Consider the following 21,751-nt stretch of genomic DNA (forward strand, 5'->3'; position numbering starts at 1 on the left):
AAAATGAGAAGAATTGCCAAATCTTTTTCTGCAGAGAGTAACCTCATTGCATCACTTTAATGTTTGTGGGTTATGTTGCTTGATGGTAACTACTAACTACTCTATAGTCTTCATGATTAGAACCAAAACAGTGATATATACGAGAAATAGCTGTGTCTACGTACGTACGTCCAGTTTGGTATCTAATGTCTGAGTTCCACTAAAAATTGTAATGATAACGCATCTAAATTTAAGAACACCAACGTTACAATCTAGCTGTGCCTAGTGGTGTTGAGACTTCAGAGGTGTTTTATGATAAAACATGTGATAGATTAAAATTGTTGCTACGCGTGCAACTTAGTTTTTAAATTTCAAGTTGCTTTAATTTTACAGATTTTATTGACAGATAATTTCAAATATTATACAATAACCCATTACATGATACTTCAATAAACATTTGTTTTTGTAATATATTCTATACACAGATAAGACCTTTTCTTCTTCAGATTTACTGATAGATGACTCGAAAATAATAATCTATCTATAACTATAAGAAGAAGAAAAAAAACATAAACTCTCATCATCATTCATCAGGGTCTCGTTTCTATTTTGTCAAACAAATGCAAGGCGCTTAATTAACTAAATGAATTCAAGACTTTATGAGTTAAAGAATAAAACTACTTTGCGATTCTTAAATCAAAAAATTGAATGCTTCATTGACAAAATAATATAAACTATTTGTATGAATTATGTCATTAACCGTGAGTTAGAAACTTTTTAATATGACTTTGAATTCTTGATTTCATGAACAGAGTCGTCATCATCCTACTCTTGCATCTGTCATGATGTATCATAATATAACCCAAGTCCATATTGTCTATTTCTAAATGGGCCAACTATATGGACCATATATTTTTTTTTAAGAATTAATTAAGAGAGTCATTCTTGTAAACCGGCATGGTTATCGATAATATTTTGTAATTCAATTTAAACCGGAATGGTTTATTAGTTCTTCTAGGAGTAGGACGGAGCGGTCAGTAGTAACGGAGGTTGTTGAGTTAAAAAACCCTTGGGCTCTCGAATTCGCCGCGCCTCTTACGAGAGTTCTTCAGACACACACTCTTCGCCAATTTGAAATTATTTTTCCAGGTTATCTTCTTCTTCTGCTCTTCTTCGTATTAAAAGCATCGTCGGAGAATTCTCCGATACGGTGGTCGGTATTGAGACACTAGCCTGTTTTACTTTCGGGTTGTATTTAATGGCTTGCCATGTTCGTCTCTTCTTCAGGGTGATTTTTGTTTTCCATATTCGGATTTTAAGATCTGACCCTGGGGTTGAAGATTCACTAAAACTTATGGGTTTTTTGGGTTTGAATATCCTCAGGTCGACTGAATCTGGCATTTTTCGTTTTTTTTCTCTTGTGAATAGATTCTCTAGTTCGTTAATGGCTTTTGCTAAGTACTGTTTCTTGTGGTTAGGATTACATAACACAGCCAATCAAATTTTCATGAACAATGGTATTAGAATGTGCTGCATATTTTTTTCTGTATTGACTGCCTCTTTTAGTTCACATTGAATGCATAGTATCTATGGCTCAGCTGTCAATCAATTAGAGACTTATGGAGTTCTGTTTAGGATGTTTTACCTCTAGCGTTTGGTGGATTTATGTGAGGTATCTTAATTAATAATTGTGTGAGTTATTACTTGTGCTTTAATTTAAGTAACGTTTCCCTTGTTTTTGTTTTGTAACTGCAGCTGATTTCTGAGTAAATCAAAGTGATCATGGAGACTGTTTCAGAAATTGGAAACTCAGATGACTGTCTGAATAATCCTGAGTTGAGTGATAAGCATAAGGAGAGATCGGGGAAAAAGAAGAGGAAATCAAGGAAACATGAAAGTGAGTTGAAGAATAATGATTCTCATATCAGTAGCCAGAATGGGAACGCAGATGGGGATGTTTCATCTGAAGAGCAAAAAGTGGGGGAAACAGAGAAATTAACCAGTGAAGATCAAGTCCAGTTATCCGAGAGTCGTGTATCTACACTACCTGCAGCTACACTACATCACGCAGATCCAATTATGTCAACAGGAGAAGATTCACTACCAGATGCTAATAAGAATGGTTCCGGAAGAAAAAAGTCAAAAAGGAGAGAGAGGAAAAAGAAAGAGGAGGCTTCCTGTGAAGAGAAAATGTTGGATGATGTAGAAAAAATCACCAACGAAGACCAAGGGCAGCCACCCAACACTCTGTCAAATGGTATAATACAAGAAGGGTCACACAAACAAAGTCAAGATTCATGTGAAAAACCTGAAGCTGCACAACTTTGTACCGGCCCTAATTTTTCAGCGCAAGAAGATTCACAGCCAGATGCTACTAGTTCGACTTGTTCCCAGAAAAGAAAGAGAGACAAAAAGAGGGATAGAAAGGCACTGAAGGAAAGTGATGTTGATATTCATAGTACCAATGCAGGGGTTGCTGTAAAGTACAATACTATTACTGAAGCTGAAGGATCGAAATCGATGAGTAAAGAGGAAAACTCTGTTGCTAGTGCTGTGATAAATAGTTGTCTGCAATCCAAGGATGATACTGTGGAACTACAAGAGTGCACAGATTTTAAACTCAGTGAAACTGTTACCCAAACTCAGAGTCCTAAAGCCAAGAAAAGGAAGAAGAGAAAGAATAAAACAGCGGAGGTCTGTGATCCATTAGGAAATATTTTGCCAACCTCCACGAAAAGCGGGTCAGTAGAGTGTGTGGAAAATAATGATGGGAGCAAGGAAACAGATGGAATTACTGAAGTTAAAGAAGACGTTCTTGAAGTTAAATACGATACTATTTCTGAAGCTGAAGAATCAAAATCGATGAGTAAAAAGGAAATATCTGTTGCTAGTGTTGTGATAAGTAGTTGTCCGAAATCCAAGGATGATACAGTGGAACAACAAGAGTGCACAAATGTCAAACTCAGTGAAACTGTGGCCCAAACTCAGAGTCCTAAAGCCAAGAAAAAGAAGAAGAGAAAGACCAAAACAGTGGAGGTCTGCGACCCGTTAGGAAATACTTTATCAACCTCCATGAAAAGCGGGCTAGTAGAGTTTGTGGAAAATAATGATGGGAATGGTGGGCGAGAGTTAATTAGTTATCCAGCAAGTCAGAGGGAAAATTCTGTAACTGGGGAGGGAAGTGGTTTACAGAATCTCGGAAAAACTAAAGAGAAGGAAACAGATGAAAAAACTGGAGTTAAAGAGGACGTGCTTGGAGCAGGTGTATGTGATGTAAGGAGCAAAAAACAGAAGGGGAAGAAGAAGAAAACGTCATCTGCAGATATGGAAGTCTGTGAGCCATCAGGATCTGTAGGGTGTTTGTTGGATCATTCAGACGAAAAAGACATGGCAAATCGTGATGGAAATGCCGGACAACAGTTGGGGGGAGAGGATATGACAAGTAAAACTGAAAAGTCTGTAAAGAGAGAGAAAAGTGGAGTTCAGAAATCTGGAAAACGTAAAGAAATGACAAAAGATGAAAATATTGAATCTAATCAGGATACGATTGGAGCCGAAGGTGTTAGTGATGTTGCACGCAAAAGACAGAAGAGGAAGACAAAAAAGAAAACAAATTGCGAATCAGTAGCCATCATGGATAGCGACTGTTTGTTGTATCAATCAAATAGAGAAGGTGTGGAAAATTGCGATGGGAATGCTGATGGGGAGATTGGCAGTAAGGATTTGGCTAGTAATATTGAAGATTCTGCAACTAAGAAGGAAAGTGCGCAGGATGTTGAAAATACCAAAAAAAATAAAAAAAGTAAAAAGGAAGAAGTTGATCAGAATGCCTTGGCAGCAGAAGGTGTTAGTGAGGTTGAGGTCACAACAAAGAAACGCAAGAAGAAGAAAAATCTGTCGGATCATAAAAGTAAAACAGACATTACGGATGACGACAGTAAAAAGATAAATGATAAAAAGGGAGAAGTTGATCAGAATGCTTTGGGAGCAGAAGGTGTTAGCAATGTTGAGGTCAAAACAAAGAAGAGCAAGAATAAGAAAAATGCTTTAGATCATAAAACTGATGATATGGAGGAGAAGGATGCTGTTTCCGTGCCTAAAAAAGATGAAGAACCAGAATTTGACGGGGAAAAGCTTGAAATGTCTTTGTCAAGTTCTGTTGTAATACAAAATAATATGGTTCAAGGAGTTGCTTCATCAGAAATTGGAAGTGTAGCTAAATGTTCATGTGATGGTCGTACTAAAAAGTTGCTTGTATTTGATTTGAATGGAATACTGGCGGATATCGTTCAGGGCTTTACAGGTCAATTTATTCCAGATGGTAAAGTATCATACAGATCAGGTAAGAAAGAATTAATTTCAGTGTGGTCACTCGTAAGTTGTTACATGCTTCTTTGACTGCAGAGTAATTCCTTTGTCCATTTTTCTATAGTCTTCAGGAGGCCTTTTGTTTCCAGTTTTCTCGACTTTTGCTTTGAGAGATTTAATGTTGCGATATGGTCCTCCAGGCGCATGTAAGCTTCTTGAACTAATTAAAAACTCAAATGCATTGTTTTTTGCTTTTCTTGGTTAGGTGTCTAATACATATACGAAGTTCAAATCCTCAGTTAACTGCATCTCTCCTTTTTCTCTTACTAGTGGGTTGGATTATATGGTCAGCATTGTCATGCGAAACTATGCGAGGAATCTGTTGTTCTGTTTTGTAAGTGATCCCTAAAACCTCTTTGAGCTATTTTCTAGATTTTGAGAGTAGATGATGAGAAGTGCAGATTCCATATGACAGAACTAGATTATGGGAAATGCAGTTGACATTGAGATTGTAGCAACACAGTATACAATCTTTATGAGCTATGTAGTTTAACATACGAGCAGAACTCACTCTACTTTTTAGTTCTAAATCCAACTAATGAACTCACCAATTCTAATCTTTATATGTACACAGGATCAGAATAAATGCACTACAACGAAGTTTAAAACTCAGGAGAAGAACGATAAGCCTCTGTTCCTCAAGGATCTAAGAACAGTATGGGAACGTTTTGGGACATGCATCAGTTGTGGAAACCGAAAGTATGATGAGACAAACACTTTGCTAGTTGACGATTCACCCGACAAGGCCTTGTGTAATCCTGTAAGTATTCGAGCACCTGCGAATAAATTATGCATTCAATGACACTTTTAACCTCAACATTGGTTGGTATTGCTCTTTCTCTCTTTCAGCCATACACTGGAATCTTCCCTTCCCCGTACCAGTACACAGACCATCAAGATTCTGCATTGGGTTAGTCTTTTACATTGTTAAATTACTCAACAGCAACCAGAAAGAGTTAACTGATATTTAATCACTTGTGACAGGACCTGAGGGTGAGCTAAGGAAGTATCTTGAAAGAATAGCGGATGCGGAGAACGTTCAGAAGTTTGTGGCAGAGAATCCATTTGGTCAGACTGCCATAACTGAGACGCACGAGTCATGGGAGTTTTACTCTAAGGTCGTCGAGGCACATAATTAATTCCTCCACCGAGGACTTTGACTATGTAATTGCCGCTCACAACAACTAAGTTACTTCCGGTGGAGAAACTCTACTCCATGAAACTTCAATTTAGCTCATTTCACATTTTTGTTGATCTTTGTATTTCTTGTGTTTCAAATACCAGCCTCATTATTACATTCTCTGTTTATGATTAGTCTAGATTCAAATTGGTAACTGTCTTCAAATAAGTTGATTGTTATTCATATATATTTTTATTAATACTTAATTGTTCTTGATTTGTTTACTAGTTTGAAAATACATAATTCAACACATTAGAAAGGTGTAAAAGAGAAAATAATCGTCTCAACTTGGAATCTTCCAAGGCATAAAAAAAATGGAAGCAAAATTAAAATAATCATATAACTTGGCACTAATTAAAGGGAGAATAAAAATAACTTGCAGGAGAAGGTGAGAATCATACAGGAACCAAGTCTTTGATTGAATTGATCACAAAGAACTATTCTTTTTTCTTCTTCTTCTTCTTCTTCTTCTTCTTTTTACTTCAACTGTACAAAGATTCGATAAAGGAGGAGTAAAAGAAGAAGAAGAAGAAGACCCATTAAACCCGTATCTATCTTCTCTCTCTAACCTCTGTTTCGATGGGGGAGGGCGAAGAGAAGAACGGAATTATTGATTCGATGCCTTTGTTCGCAAAGGAGCTTATTGCCGGCGGCGTCACCGGCGGTATAGCTAAAACAGCCGTTGCTCCACTCGAGCGTATTAAGATTCTTTTCCAGGTACACTAATCATTTGGGGATTTTTTTTTTTTCGATTTTTATCCCAGCTTTGTACTGTTTCTTCAAGATATAATAACAGAGCTGAGATTGATTCGTAACCTGATTCAGTTAGGCTTACTTGAGTCATGAAACTAAGCATCAAAATTAGAGAGCTTTTAGTGTTGTAATTCTCAGTTTGGAGTCTGTTTAATTCTTGATCTCTGGATTTAAAAGAAGCTTTATCAAAGTGTTGATCTTTTTGTCAGACTAGAAGAGACGAGTTTAAAAGGATAGGACTTGTAGGATCAATCAACAAGATTGGCAAAACTGAAGGTTTGATGGGTTTCTACCGGTACGTTCTCTTGAGTTTTTAGATGCGTTTGAGCTCTCCATTCAGTTCAGTCATCATGAGATTGTTTAACTTCTTTTGGGTTTTTTTTTTCGTATAGAGGGAATGGTGCTAGTGTTGCTCGGATAGTTCCCTATGCAGCTCTTCATTACATGGCTTATGAGGAATACAGGAGATGGATCATCATTGGTTTCCCTGATACTACTCGAGGTCCATTGCTTGATCTTGTAGCGGGATCATTCGCTGGTGGTACTGCGGTTCTCTTCACTTATCCTCTTGACCTGGTCCGGACAAAGCTGGCTTATCAGGTAATCTTCTTCAGATATCTTGTGTTTTTTATGTCTCTTCCCGAGCTAGAAACCTGAGTAGGCTCATAGAGGTTTCAGCAGTGCAGGTTGTTGGTTCAGCAAAGGCGCAAGTAAAAACCATTGTTCCCCTGGAACAAATTGTGTACAGAGGTATTGTGGATTGTTTCTCGAGGACATACAGAGAATCTGGATTCCGTGGCCTATATCGTGGTGTAGGTACATAACAACCATAACTTTGGATTTGCTAGATCTTTTACTTCACTGAGACTTGACAAAAGATTTGATTTTTCTTTGCCTCTTTGGTTGCTTGTGATCAGCTCCTTCTCTGTATGGGATCTTCCCTTATGCTGGTTTGAAGTTCTACTTCTACGAAGAGATGAAACGACATGTCCCTGCGGAACATAAGAAAGACATTTCCCTGAAACTTGTATGCGGGTCTGTCGCTGGATTGCTTGGCCAGACCTTGACGTACCCTCTTGATGTTGTCAGGAGACAAATGCAGGTTTGATCTGGTTCTGCTTCTTTCCAACACATCTTGAATCTTCATATAAAGAAGATCCTGAGTAGTATTAAACCCAAAACTCCCTGCCAGGTTGAGAGACTATCTGCTGCCGTTAAGGAAGAAACAAGAAGAAGAGGAACAATGCAAACCCTTTTCAAGATTGCTAGAGAAGAAGGTTGGAAGCAACTCTTCTCAGGGCTTAGCATCAATTACCTCAAGGTTTGAGATTCTTTTCATAGATTTGTCTGTTGTTTTCGGATAATGGACGATTGAGTTACAGACTTTTTTTTATCTTTTGGATATCTCTAGGTTGTACCGTCGGTGGCAATCGGATTCACAGTATATGATGTTATGAAGCTGCACTTAAGAGTCCCACCGCGAGAAGAAATGGAAGCAGAAGCAGTGACAACACGGAAAAGGAACGTTTTCACCTAATTCTAAGACCACCCATATGGTCTGATTCTTTGTGGTGTTTACAACCACATATTGTTGTAAGAGATTGTACATTCCATTTTTTCCATAGAGAAACCTGAAGCTAGCATTCCTCCAAATAAAACAGTGTCAGAAATTCCAATCGAAAACTCTAGGACTTGATCTATGTAAATTCACGAATATTGTTGACTACTTACTTTCCAATGTATCTTACCTTACAAAATAGTGAGAACACAGGTTGTTGATCCTCAGGATTTCGAAATAATTATCATGCTCATCAGTTTCTTAACTTGAAAAGACAAATTGCAGAAGAAAATTTCTCAGTTGTTCAATCTTACAAGTTGAAACAATGCATACTCATCATCTTTACTATTTCTGTTCAGGATTCTGAATTAACGGAACCCCTCAGATAGCAATGACTTATAATGGTTCTGCAGATGATAACGATTGGTTTCAAGTGTCAAGACAACACAACAGAACATGTAGACAAAAAGCAAATGTGCCAAAAAAACGAGAAGGCAGTCCATTAGGTTCAAGAGTGATGCTTACTTAATACAGACGTGAATCAATGGTGATGAGAAAGAAGACAAAAGTAGATAGGGTGAAACACTACACATATGAGAAGTTTAGCTAGTTTGCAGCAGCTTCTACATTTGACCGAAATCAACAAGGTTTATTACAGAAATACAGAGATAATGATTAAGAAAAGTGAAGCTGCTTCTTACAAAAAAGCAGATACCGTTCCATTAACTTGTACCTACTTAGTTAATTCATGCAACCTAAGATATCTAGAGTTAAAAGTATGATACGGTAAATCAACAAAGTTTTACCAATACCAAAACCGCCTCGGTCAGATACTTACAAAAGGAGTTACTCGAATGCTTTTGAATTTAAGATGTGATTCTCATCCCTTTGTGCTCCTCACATCTCTTCCGTCCTTTCACTGGAGCTTTCTCGCATACCGATCCACTGTACAGCTTAACACCGCAAATTACTTTACTTATGGTTGCTGACTGAACATTTTCGGAAGATCCATGGTCCACAGTTTTATCTTTGTGCTGCCAACATCTTTTGCTTCCCTTAGATGCTCTTCTCGTACAAGGCAAACCATTATTTGTTGTAGCTTCACATAAAAGATCCTCTTGGTTCATGCCTGTACATGTCTTCGGTTTGGATTTATCCTCTTTGATGGCCTCTTTGACGGCTTCATCACGTTCTGTTGGGTTCAGCAGAAAGAAGAAGGCATTGACTCTCATTCCCTTGTGATCCTCGCATCGTTTTCTCCTTAAAACAGGTGGTCTTCTGCAACGCACCATATCAGGTAAAATCACTCCACATATATCATCAGTTTCTTGACATTCTCTTCTGGTAGGAACTTCGGACGGTATAAGTTTTACTGGAGAAACACGTGAAAGTTTCTTCCCTTTATGCTCTGTGCATCTCTTTCTTCCTTTGATTGGAGTTGTAGCGCAAGTAGTACCATCTTCTAGTAAGACTCCACAAACAGAAGCAGAATCAGACCCATCAACTATGCCATCATGTGAATGTCTGTCTGAAACCGGTTGAGGTCTGGACGGACTGAGTAGCAAATTACTCACTTTCTCAGCTGCATCAGAACTGAACTCTCTCTCTTCAGCAGAATCATGCTTGTTCTCTTCGGTTTTGTTGTCAGCTTTCTTCTGAGTAACAGGAAGAATCGTTTGAGACAGACCTGACTTTCTCGGGATGTCGCCAAGTTTCTTGAGTACGTCAGGATGAGCAGTAGATCTACCATAAGACCGGAGCCGATAATTAATGCTTTCAGTTTGACCAAGAGTAGCCAAAAGACCATCATCTTTTCTACCCTGGTCATGATTGATAACAGATACACCAAGCTCAGACAGACCCGGAAGGGCTTCTTGAACTCCTCTGTATCTACCAACACAATCTTTCCCCTTTCTGAAATTTTCCTTATCGTCGGCTCCGATCAGAATCTGTGTTTAAAAATGAGTTTTATTTCAACTGAATTACTAACAAGAAAGATCATAACTTGATGACACACATGAGACAAAGCCACCTAAGCTAACTGTTATCCAACAAAAATACAGAGTTGACAGAGATAAAAATGTGACCTTTGGACCTAAATCTCGAGAAATTAGGGAGTAGTCCGCATAAGTCTTCCGTAATTCTGCAGTTTGCGAAATGGGTTTACGCAGAAGCATGGATCGGGCGATACCCTACAAAAAACCCAGAAGGCGTACAAAGAAATGTTGGAGAAAAGAGTTAAAAATGGAATCTTTAAATCAAAGTTCCACGAATTTCCAAAGAGATATCATTCGAAACTCTTGTGATCTCGAAAGGGTTTCGGCGGAATTAAAGATCGAGGCAAAACCCTAAACCCGGAATCACTAAATTTCTTGAAATCTGAGATAAGTTTCTTGAGAGAGAGAGAGAGAGTACCCACCTGCCACTTGGAAAAGACGGCGTCGTGATTAGTTCGGATGCAGTCGTCTCTCTTGAACATGGTGGAACACTAACTGCGGCGTCTCCAGGCAAAATTCAATCTCTTTTTTTTTCTCCTTCTTGTGACCGTTAAGATGGAGATAATTCTCAGATATTAGAATTTACGTTTTTCTCGCTTTTTCTTTTCAAATTTGAATATAAGAATAGTTTATAAAATCATAAATATTAAAATTTGGATACTTGAGTCCAATAAAATGTAATAAATATACAATTAAATTTGGTCCAAAAAAACAAAAATAAGTAATGAATATATAATCCAATTAATTTATATCTATATTAACATTTTTGAAGTACATTTTGTGTTATGCCTTTTTAGTTTTGTTTATTTAAAAAGTTATTTACAACATTAATCCCTAAAAATTTCCATAACTAACATTACTCTAGATTTTGTTTCCTAAATATTTTCCATTTCATTCTAACTAAAAAAAATAACATTAATCAATATGGAAATGGAAATTATCATACATGTAACCACACATTTTATTGTGTTTTGAAAATATATGAATCATTCGCAAACAAAGAAAACAACAATTTGATTCCCATTTTGTTTTCTAAAACAACTTTGATTCTTAACGTAAGAAAAACTTCGATTGACATTTATTTAAATATTATAATTAACATATATAAACTTAATAAAATGTTTAATTATTACGAATATGTAAAATTAAAAAAAGTCTGAAATACTATATAATGTGGTTATATAGTAGATGGATTATAAAGAGGACATGTTGGAATTAATAAAATATTATTAAATTTGTGTTAACACGGGTTAAATCTTCACTTAATTATTTATCAATACTACTAATATTAGAATATTTGACATAAAATCAAGTTGATTTAACTAAGATTGTATAAAATAATTAAATCATTAGGAAAAATGTAACTTAATCACAACGTATAAATTACTGATTATGTATTTAAATTCCTTATTTTTTGTTATAATAATTAAAATCAAAATAAAATATCAAACACTAAACAAAACAAACTAAATATAACAAACAAATGGTCATGAAGTGTGTTGCGGGTTAAAAAACAATATAAATATTTAGTCGCACAACAATCGGAAAATTTAGTTATTATTCTATTTACAAAACATCCAATATTTAACAAATAGATAGAATATAAAATATAAATTATAATAAAAATTATACGCCCGCGGTATACCCAGGGGCGGATCTACGTTTATAGTAGGTGGGACACGTGCCCCATACACATTTATAAAATTTATTTATGCAATGAACTATAGTTTCTTGGCTTTTTTGGAAAAAGTGCCCCATACTAATAGGAAGGTCACTGGTTCGAATCTAACAACCTTCAGTTAAAACTCAATTTTTTGTATTATTCTATGTCTTTTTATTGCTGAAAAAAAACATTTAGGATAAATATAATTTTATTATATGTCTTTTTATTGCTGAAAAACAACATTTTCGATAAATATAATTTTGTGCCCCATATTACTTTTTTCCCTGGATCTGCCACTAAGTATACCGCGGGTTAAAATCTAGTACAATTCAAAAGTCTCTACAAATCTTTATATCAGTACACACGCATATTTGCAAAATATATTTTTGGAGCCGAATATAGATCCAAAATTTTAGTATTTATGATTTTTCTGTTTTGCCGGATAAATTTGAGTATTTGATATGTTCCGTGAAGTTAATCCGGATAATATTCGACTTGGATAGTGCATGTATATGTTGCCCAAACGTGAAAACAAATTCTCGCATCTACGACTATAATTAATGTTCTTGTTTTTATTCCTTAACCTTTTTTTTTTTTATAAGATAATAAAGATCCCTTTAACCTCGAGAAAGCGACACAAGAAAAGCTAAAATCTTGAAAAAGCTAGGGTTCGCTTCAAGTCTTATCTCATTACAACGAATCAACGATGGACCCAAAGTAAGTTAATTTCCTCCCAAGACTCTTGTACGTGCATGCGTTCTTGGTTTCCTTGCACTCGTATCGCGGACCAAAGTCTTACGTTATTTATATGTATCTTTAATCTGGAACCGTCATAATTGATGTTTTCGTATCAGATTCTGTTGGCGAACCTTGAAGAAGAGACGAAGGGTTGATGTGAATAGGGATCTGATAAGTGAGTTGCCTGATGCTTTGCTGATTCAGAGATTGTCTTTGGTTCCGACAATAGATGCAGTAGGAACTTGTGTTTTGTCGAAAAGATGGAGTTCTCTTTGGCAATATCTGCCTAAGATTGACTATCACTACCAGAATGGTAGAACTTCCTTGATATTGTCACCGCAATTTGTTCATAGGTTCTTGTTACTGAATAAGTCACTTCTTCTAGAGAGTATGCGACTTACAGTTGAGTCGGATTGTGAGGCTGTTGATATCGGAATTTGGATTGGGTATGCGGTTGAACGTGGTTTGCGTGAGCTTGAACTCGATCCTAACTCAGAGAATGGATATATCCGACTGCCAAGTAACATCTATGCTTGTAAAACACTCGAGGTCTTGAAACTTGAAACTCAAGAGCTATGTTCGTGTAGATGTGCCTGATTCCCCTGTTTGTTTCAAGTCCCTCAAGATCCTAAACCTTCACCTTGTTTACTACGAGGACGATGATTCAGTGCGTAGGCTTTTCTCGAGTTGTCCTAATCTTGAAGAATTGGACGTGAAACGATATATTGACAATGTGATAAAGTTCGTTATCGAATCATCATCTTTAAAGAGATTATCAATACGTGATTGTAGTGATGGAGATGGCCAAAGAGGGTATGTGATCAATGCTCCTTCTTTGAACTACTTGCCCATTAAAGGACCTAAAGATTTTGACTTTTCTCTTGAAAATACTCCGAAGCTAGTGGAGGCAAAGATTACAAATATCTCTAATATAAAAACTGAGAAGATTCTCCTACCTCTTGCCTCGTCAGTAATCAATATTCGTTTGCTTGTAGCGCAGACTAGGTACGCTGCCAGTATTATCTTCCACCAGCTCGTATATTTGGAGCTAGGTACTAGAGAAACCGAGTGGTGGAATTTACTTATGAATTTGCTACTGAACTCTCCTCAGTTACAAGTTCTCAAGCTAAGCGATGTAAGAAACTCCTTTAAACTTTGCTTACTTATCTAGGCTAGTTTTGCTGAGGCTGATGAGTCTAAGCCATTACCGGTTATGGTTACAGGGAGACGGGAAAGACAGTGAAGCGCGCGAGATTAACCCACCATTTAGAAAAACGATTTCTGTTCCTCCTTGTTTGTTATCACATCTAAAAACATTTGAGTGGGAAGGATACAATGGACAACGTGAAGAAGAGATACAAGTTGCAACTTACATACTAACAAATGCCAAACATTTGAAGAAGGCAAATTTCTCGACAGACTACAGATACTTTACTGCGGATGAGAAACTTGAGATGTTACAGGAGTTAGCTCGTGAGCCTAAGGCTTCAACTTCCTGTTATTTTTTCTTCGAGTGAAGAAAAAATGCTTTCTTACATGAAATGCAACAACTGATGCAATTTCGTTTAGGTGCAATAAATGTATGTAGCTTTTGTTTACTTTCATTGGTCAATATAGAATTTGAGATATATACATACATTGGTTTTTGGATGAATGAGTTTGTAAGACAACTAACATTTTATAAAACAAAAACAAAATTTGAAACCCTGATGGAAAAGTGAACATGTTAACGTTTACGGTTTGGATACTTTTTGGGGTGCTTGAGAAGATTTCACTCATGGTAAAAAGAACTCGACCATCTCTCAAAATTGAAAATACTAAAGACACACGTTATAACAGTGTTCGTGCAAATTGTCTAGTTATATGAACTCGAAGTTAGAATATTGTATTTATGTACAAATTATGATGCACCCATATGCAAATGCAGTTAACATATATATACAGGGAAGCCATTTAACAAAAGAACCGTTGATCAATCAGAATCAGACATGAACTATACGCTTGAATCTTCAACTCTCTCAGAAGCTGAAGAAGAGAAGTCACTGAAATTTCCTACATTATGTCTCTCTATCGCCTCTCTCAGTTTCTGGAACTGCATAATGTTTGCAGAAAGATTATTATACTTGGCGGATGCCACTAAGACTATATGATGCAGTGGCTATACTCTGCTTTCGTGATAGAGAAGTGATGATTGAAATCATAGAGAGAGCTGGGGACAAGAAGAACTAACCTTGGCAAGAGAGCATGGGAAGGATTCGACTTGGCCATCAGCGCCACGATAGAAGTGGAAGTATGGTAACACCTTGACGTTCAAGCTTTTGCAGAGAGACTTGTTCTCGTCAAAGTTTACTTTAAGGAACAAGATATCAGGGTGTTCTTTCGCCGTTTTGCAGAGCTAGACAAGAATAAGAACAAAGTCTCAGTTTTAGAAAAAAGCACGCTGATCATTTCAGGACTTGAAAAACTTAAGAAACATTAAGGTTCAAGACACCCAAGTCAAATAAAAAGAGAGATGGATTGAGTAATACACGAGAAAAGATAACATCGTTAAGTAACTTAAGGAAAGCTAACCTTTGGGAACATTGCACGGCAAGAACCACACCAAGTTCCATAAAAATCAACGATAACTAATCTATCTCTGGCATCTTTTAAAGCATTCAGAAACTGTTCAGTGGAGGTAATGTCAATCATGTTTGGCCCTGCTTTCTTCTCCCACCATTTTGGCTGTTCGGTTTCAGCAGCTAACACTTGGACCTATCCCAAAACACACACACACACACACACACACACACACATATATTTCATCTCTTAGAAGTTAGAACCACAAATATAACAAAACTCTATATTACAACATCAAAAGATTCAAAAACTCATAAAAGATACACATTATTAAATAAAAAAGCCCTTAACGCCACGTAAGCTTCAATCAAAGTAATATTGTATGAACTTAAAACACAAGACTGATGTAGTCGTCTCTGTGGCTCAGAGACCTCACAGTATACATCTTCCAGCTTAGACCACATAAAGAGTAATCAAAATCAAATGACACACATAACCTAAATTCCCAATTGACTACAAGTGACATAAGAGTATAAGATTTAGCTGATACTCAAGAAGTGGATCATGGGTTCTCGAATTTAAACCGTAAAGTTGAATCCCAGCACAAAAAATTACGAAATTTCATACCTTTACGGAGAGACACTGCTTTCTTGATGAGCAAACTAAATCTCCGATCAAAGAAGAGCTCGAAGATGACAGGCCGTGGAATCTGTTGAATGAATTTAGAAAATTTCGGATCTTGATTGGTGGTGAAATCGGAGCAGAGTTAGAGTAAGTGTAAAGCGAGATGCTGAGGGATCGTAAAGATGTCATGTCGTCGCCGGAGATATGAATCGCATCGCACCACAAAGACTTCGCCTTTTTTTGAGCTTTCTAATTTTCACCGGAAAAGTAGAAATTGTTTGTGACACCTCCCCAAGTTTCAAACTAATTTCAGTACAACCCCTTTATTTTTGGTTGTTTTCTAATGTTTCCGAAATTTCTGTTTTCTTGCTATTTTATCCAGGAGAATTTGAAATCCCCTTTTCTCTTGATTACAAAAGTTGTCTTCATTGGTTCTCTAGCCACGTTTTTAGTGGTTGGAGCAACATGATATATACGCTTCATAACAAAAAATTATATGCATGCATCATTTTAATCGTTAAGCTAGTTTTATTACAAGAAATATTCATATTGGCCGAGTTTAATATCAATCTCTACTAACCATATGTACGATCGTTGCTTTTCAAACTGTTTACATTCCAAAAAGATTTTCATCATATAAAATGCTTGACGAGATATCGATAAATTAAATCAACTCTCAGATCTTAAAAACACAAATAAACATGAGATCTATTGAAACACGTCTTACAAACAAAATCTATTGAACCACAACATTCTCTTATCACTATATCACCGCAAGAACAAAATTTAATCTAACAAATATTCTAGATATTATTAGTTATGACTTATAAGATTATGGTATGGTTTATTTATACCTGATAAGAGTAGTAGTTCCCTAATTTCTCAAGAAGGTGAGTTTTAATCAAAATAATCATCCGTGAACCATTCCGTACGATAGAGCCATTAGTAAAATGGCAGCCTCCTTCTCATCTTGAGGGAAAACTTTCTGATAAGCTGAACTTTTGCTTAAGAGTATTGCTAGATCGTCGAAATAAAACTTGTCTGAAGAGGAAGAGGATGACAACATCGAGGAGTGGTTGTGAGTCTCCAAGTCTCCGGCTGTTGCGGCCTCCTCCACTGTGATCATTTTCTTATCCGAAGGAGAGGAGAGATTACAAACTCCATTTGATCTCTTGTTCTTGTTTTTCATCTTCTTCTTTAGGACCGGTGGCGATTCGTCAGAGATTCCGGTTGCCGTTGCTGCGGCCCGCCTCGCCTTCCTTTGCCTTATGCCACAGGCGTTACAAAGAGACTGTAATAACAAAACAAAAGGGATAGTATGGTTAATTATCATGTAAGATTAAAATACTTGTTAACCTACTTAGAATACTACCTAAACTTTATAAATTTGCCAGCTAGATGTATTTTTTTGAATAATACAGTAAAACCTCTATAAATTAATACTCTATAAATTAATAATCACTATAAATTAAATTTTGCTGGTCCCAAGTCGGGTCAGTGTAAAAATTAACAATATTCGATAAGATAATAAGATAATAATTTTTATATATATATATATATATATACTGATATAATAGTGTATGTTTCTCCTAAAACTCATTTCTATAGAACATTTGTAATGTTGTATTTTCAAACTATAATGATATCTCTAAAATATTTTATAACATGTCATACAAATAATTAAATTTTAAAGTTTTAATTTTTAGATATGCATCATTTACAATTTGATAATTAGACAGATTATTAAAATATGAGAATTAATATTATTATTATTCATAAATTTGAATTTATGTATGTCATTTGTATAAGTCAATATGTTTATAGTATTTGTAATTTATTGTCAATAATACTTTATAAATATTACAAGTTCAATTCCTAAACCATAAAATTTATAACATCCGAAAGTTTAATCTTATTTTGCTATAATTGTTCCAATTCATAATTTAAAAAAAAAATAAACAATTAAAAATATATCTATAAATTAATATCACTATAAATTAATAAAATGTCTTGGTCCCAACATTATTAATTTATAGAGGTTTTACTGTATTGTGTTATTAATAAGTACTATAAATAGAAATTAATTATTCGAGAGCTTATATAATCAAGTATATACAATATGAAATTAAACTTAGGGATATATTTTTTATTAAAAGATGTGGTTGATTACCTTGGGACCTCTCGGACCGCTTCTCCAAAGAGGAGTCTTGGTTGTGTTACAATCGGAGCAAATCCTAATAACGCAATCGTTGCTTGATCCGTTATAACCATTCTGGTCGACAATAATATTGTACTGATTTGTTGATATGTTATTGTGACGATCATGATCTCCATCCAGATTGCTTTGGTTCGATGATTGGTCGTTGTTAACATGTTGTTTGTTGCTGTCGGTGGTGGTAATAATCGCCTTTTTCTTCTTCATCAATCTCACCTTCGAAGAAACCCACTTGAGCGTATTTGTTCCTGTCTTGCCTTTTGTCGGGTATTGAGGAAGATTGGTTTGGTCTTGATGAGTATCCTTCTTCTTTATCGTCAATTTTAGTCTTGTCTCCTTCCCTGGCACCATTTGATCGCTTGATGATGAACTGACATCCGATACAAACTTGATGGTCTGAAATTTCCATATGAAAGTTCGGTTAACTTTATTTTGTATTTAATTATACAATAAGTTTTTCTCTAGGATCATCAAGAATTAACATTGATATATATAAAAATTCATTTAAAACTATACCTCGAGAGGTTGGGAGAGATGGGTATCAAGAACGCCGTGAAAAGTATTAGTGTTGTACCCAAAATATACTTGATCTTGGTGAGAGTCGATCAAGAAAGGGAAGTAGGAAAGAGATGGTGACATCGAAGATGAGAGATTAGAAGAAGCTTGGTGATGAAAATGTTGTGGTTGATGATTTTGATGAAGAGAGGATCCAAGAGAAGAGAAAAAAGGTTGATGGTGTTGATCTTCATTGAGATCTATAGAGTAATGAAAATTCGAACCCATGATCGATGAAACACAAAAGAGAGAGAAGACGAGAGACTAGGAGAGATCAGGGACAAGTAAAGAAGGATCCAAGCTATACTACGTTTGACCCTTTTTAAAGGCAATAGACCACGCGCACAAACAAATATGTTTGGGTGTATGTGTACGTATATACATCACTAGTAGGATTAATTTCAAAGCATTTAGAAGATATGGATAGAACCGTTATTTAATTTTTGTTCCAGACATTTTTATCATTATTTCCCTAGTTCGGTAAACTCAAAAAAAAAAAAAAAAGTTGTTCTATATAGTTTTAAAATAGTCTTCGACAAAAGTTCATTTATGTTATAATTTTTTATTTAGCTATGAAAAATATGTAATAAAAATGTATGAGATGATGGTATTCAATATGTAGGCATTTCTTTGGTGTAAAAGGTACGTGCGGGTATTAGAAAGTAAAAAATAGAATTAAAACTATATGCCTGACAGCCACCACAGTTTGTTGGTTTATTTATTAATTTTTTTTCTGTTTTTCGCAAAAACCCAAAAAGAAAACAACATTTCTGATTTCTCAATACATAAAACATGCAATAGATTAACATACGTAAACTCTCTTTTTCCCTTTAAAAAAAAAAAAAAATCGTAAACTCTCTTTATGAACTTATTATAGTTATATGAAGCCAAGTAATATTCTTAATCGTCTTCATTTAGAGAGGTATTATTCCGACATAAAAATGACATTGCTGATTTCTCAATACTTAGTCAACAAAACTACTTTTTATGAATGGAACTGATGATTAATTTTTTTTTTTTTTGAGTAGTTAAAATTTATACTTTATTTTATCAATTTCGAAGGTACATAAATAATTATGTAGTTCATAGCATTATTATTGTACTTTATTTTCGTCTTAAAATTGAGTTAGATCCACCACGAGGATGGAGAGCCTTAACCGGATGTGTTCAAATACCCGAAGGTCAAATCCCGTCTCTGTCAGAGGAGATGCCAACCATCTCTCCTTTCTACGAACACAGCTCATAGCATTTTTAACAAGTGTCTTCCTCACTAAAAAATCTCACAGTTATTAGTTTTTGAATATAATAAAAGGAAAAGATAACCCTAGAATGTTAGGGCAGATGCGAGTGTTATACTTATGCAAGCTATGCCCATGTTTAAAGAATGATGAAGAGCAATCAAATGTTTGAATATTGGTGACATTAGTTATGGTGATGCTAAAAAAGTTATGATATGGTTAGAAATTGTAAAAGATAATGGTAAAGAATATCATTATAGTTGAGATCTATACTGAAATTTTAGATAACCGATTGAACTACTATTGCTGGTGAAATTTGCTTCATTGGAACTACAACTGTTGAGATCTAAAACTAGTTTATGGTTATTTTGTAAATTGGATAATTATTTATCGTTGTCAAACTCGTGGAGGAAAACATAAACCAAAAACAATAAATTAAGAAGTTCACGTGAGTCCATCTGAAAACAAACACATGAGACAAATGAGTGTAGGAGTGGTAGTGGTCGACCCCAAACACAAGTACTCCTATCTGTAATATTTCGTTACCGTATATAAAAGAAACAAAAACAATCATATATATAANCGTCTCTGTCAGAGGAGATGCCAACCATCTCTCCTTTCTACGAACACAGCTCATAGCATTTTTAACAAGTGTCTTCCTCACTAAAAAATCTCACAGTTATTAGTTTTTGAATATAATAAAAGGAAAAGATAACCCTAGAATGTTAGGGCAGATGCGAGTGTTATACTTATGCAAGCTATGCCCATGTTTAAAGAATGATGAAGAGCAATCAAATGTTTGAATATTGGTGACATTAGTTATGGTGATGCTAAAAAAGTTATGATATGGTTAGAAATTGTAAAAGATAATGGTAAAGAATATCATTATAGTTGAGATCTATACTGAAATTTTAGATAACCGATTGAACTACTATTGCTGGTGAAATTTGCTTCATTGGAACTACAACTGTTGAGATCTAAAACTAGTTTATGGTTATTTTGTAAATGGGATAATTATTTATCGTTGTCAAACTCGTGGAGGAAAACATAAACCAAAAACAATAAATTAAGAAGTTCACGTGAGTCCATCTGAAAACAAACACATGAGACAAATGAGTGTAGGAGTGGTAGTGGTCGACCCCAAACACAAGTACTCCTATCTGTAATATTTCGTTACCGTATATAAAAGAAACAAAAACAATCATATATATAACAAAAACTAAATAGATAATAATATTAATTACTTGAACAAGAACCACACATATTATGATAATGATCATATGATGCATTGCAAGTTTGCAAACGGCTCAACTCGATCATCTTCAACAACAACAAAAAAAAAAAGTTAAATCAGGTCCTATATTTTAAGTTCAAGTCGCTCTGTTGAAACAAGAACTATGCACGAAGATAATAACTTTGTTTTGATTTCCGGTGCAATAGTACTACATGTCAGTATATGATTCATAACTCCTAGTTAGAAAAAAAAGAAACAATTGATCTACTTGCTTAGCCTTTTCAAATCTACTTAATATTGAATCATTGCAAAGGTAGAAGAATGTTCGATAAAATACCCAACAAAAAACAGGACCTTCAAAATAGGATCAATGAGGATGATCGGCAATCTTTAACAAAAGTTTGGTGTTTCATTAATCATAAGTTAAAAAATACTTATAAAAGTGATAGTATATAAGTATATTGATCTTTCCACGGCATGTGATTCATCCATAATCATTTTTAGAGAGAGAGAGAGAGAGAGAGAGAGAGAGAGAGAGAGAGAGAGAGAGAGAGAGAGAGAGAGAGAGAGAGAGAGAGAGAGAGAGAGAGAGAGAGAGAGAGAGAGAGAGAGAGAGAGAGAGAGAGAGAGAGAGAGAGAGAGAGAGAGAGAGAGAGAGAGAGAGAGAGAGAGAGAGAGAGAGAGAGAGAGAGAGAGAGAGAGAGAGAGAGAGAGAGAGAGAGAGAGAGAGAGAGAGAGAGAGAGAGAGAGAGAGAGAGAGAGAGAGAGAGAGAGAGAGAGAGAGAGAGAGAGAGAGAGAGAGAGAGAGAGAGAGAGAGAGAGAGAGAGAGAGAGAGAGAGAGAGAGAGAGAGAGAGAGAGAGAGAGAGAGAGAGAGAGAGAGAGAGAGAGAGAGAGAGAGAGAGAGAGAGAGAGAGAGAGAGAGAGAGGAATCATAATTGAGCGGAAGAGAGGGACAGAAAGGTATAGAGAGAGAAGACAAGAGATAGGTTTAGAATGGCAAAGGAAGACAACATCCCCACCTTAGTATTCGCCAAAACCATTCAATTCCTTCTGATCAAAATTTACAGGTCACTCAGGAGTCAGGACCC

At 35.6% G+C, this 21,751-nt stretch overlaps 6 protein-coding genes across 6 annotated transcripts; 3 read left to right on the forward strand and 3 right to left on the reverse strand.

Moving 5' to 3' along the window:
• On the forward strand, window positions 1,019-5,726 carry LOC104717628. Its single transcript, XM_010435236.2, has 7 exons — window positions 1,019-1,128; window positions 1,735-4,321; window positions 4,412-4,493; window positions 4,618-4,681; window positions 4,922-5,107; window positions 5,197-5,257; window positions 5,332-5,726. The coding sequence occupies exons 2-7, from the start codon at window positions 1,762-1,764 to the stop codon at window positions 5,484-5,486; spliced, it is 3,108 nt and encodes a 1,035-aa protein (XP_010433538.1). The 5' UTR covers window positions 1,019-1,128; window positions 1,735-1,761; the 3' UTR covers window positions 5,487-5,726.
• Window positions 5,902-8,039, forward strand: LOC104717630 (mitochondrial substrate carrier family protein P-like). The gene is made up of 7 exons (XM_010435237.2): window positions 5,902-6,244; window positions 6,490-6,575; window positions 6,673-6,880; window positions 6,967-7,096; window positions 7,198-7,382; window positions 7,473-7,601; window positions 7,692-8,039. The coding sequence occupies exons 1-7, from the start codon at window positions 6,107-6,109 to the stop codon at window positions 7,815-7,817; spliced, it is 1,002 nt and encodes a 333-aa protein (XP_010433539.1). The 5' UTR covers window positions 5,902-6,106; the 3' UTR covers window positions 7,818-8,039.
• LOC104717631 (protein EFFECTOR OF TRANSCRIPTION 1-like) lies at window positions 8,410-10,395 on the reverse strand. Its single transcript, XM_010435238.2, has 3 exons — window positions 10,258-10,395; window positions 9,926-10,030; window positions 8,410-9,787 (listed from the first exon to the last, which is right to left on the reverse strand). Exons 1-3 carry the CDS (start codon window positions 10,315-10,317, stop codon window positions 8,705-8,707), a joined length of 1,248 nt encoding a protein of 415 aa, XP_010433540.1. The 5' UTR covers window positions 10,318-10,395; the 3' UTR covers window positions 8,410-8,704.
• LOC104720110 (F-box/FBD/LRR-repeat protein At2g04230-like) lies at window positions 12,205-13,753 on the forward strand. The gene is made up of 4 exons (XM_010438075.1): window positions 12,205-12,215; window positions 12,353-12,771; window positions 12,824-13,371; window positions 13,460-13,753. The coding sequence occupies exons 1-4, from the start codon at window positions 12,205-12,207 to the stop codon at window positions 13,751-13,753; spliced, it is 1,272 nt and encodes a 423-aa protein (XP_010436377.1).
• LOC104717632 (thioredoxin-like 2-1, chloroplastic) lies at window positions 14,015-15,702 on the reverse strand. The gene is made up of 4 exons (XM_010435239.2): window positions 15,423-15,702; window positions 14,808-14,990; window positions 14,467-14,631; window positions 14,015-14,328 (listed from the first exon to the last, which is right to left on the reverse strand). The coding sequence occupies exons 1-4, from the start codon at window positions 15,606-15,608 to the stop codon at window positions 14,230-14,232; spliced, it is 633 nt and encodes a 210-aa protein (XP_010433541.1). The 5' UTR covers window positions 15,609-15,702; the 3' UTR covers window positions 14,015-14,229.
• On the reverse strand, window positions 15,993-18,532 carry LOC104717633 (putative GATA transcription factor 22). Its single transcript, XM_010435241.2, has 3 exons — window positions 18,151-18,532; window positions 17,590-18,030; window positions 15,993-16,710 (listed from the first exon to the last, which is right to left on the reverse strand). The coding sequence occupies exons 1-3, from the start codon at window positions 18,415-18,417 to the stop codon at window positions 16,330-16,332; spliced, it is 1,089 nt and encodes a 362-aa protein (XP_010433543.1). The 5' UTR covers window positions 18,418-18,532; the 3' UTR covers window positions 15,993-16,329.

This window comes from Camelina sativa, chromosome 10 (genome assembly GCF_000633955.1).
Source record: "Camelina sativa cultivar DH55 chromosome 10, Cs, whole genome shotgun sequence".
Classification (NCBI taxonomy): domain Eukaryota; kingdom Viridiplantae; phylum Streptophyta; class Magnoliopsida; order Brassicales; family Brassicaceae; genus Camelina; species Camelina sativa.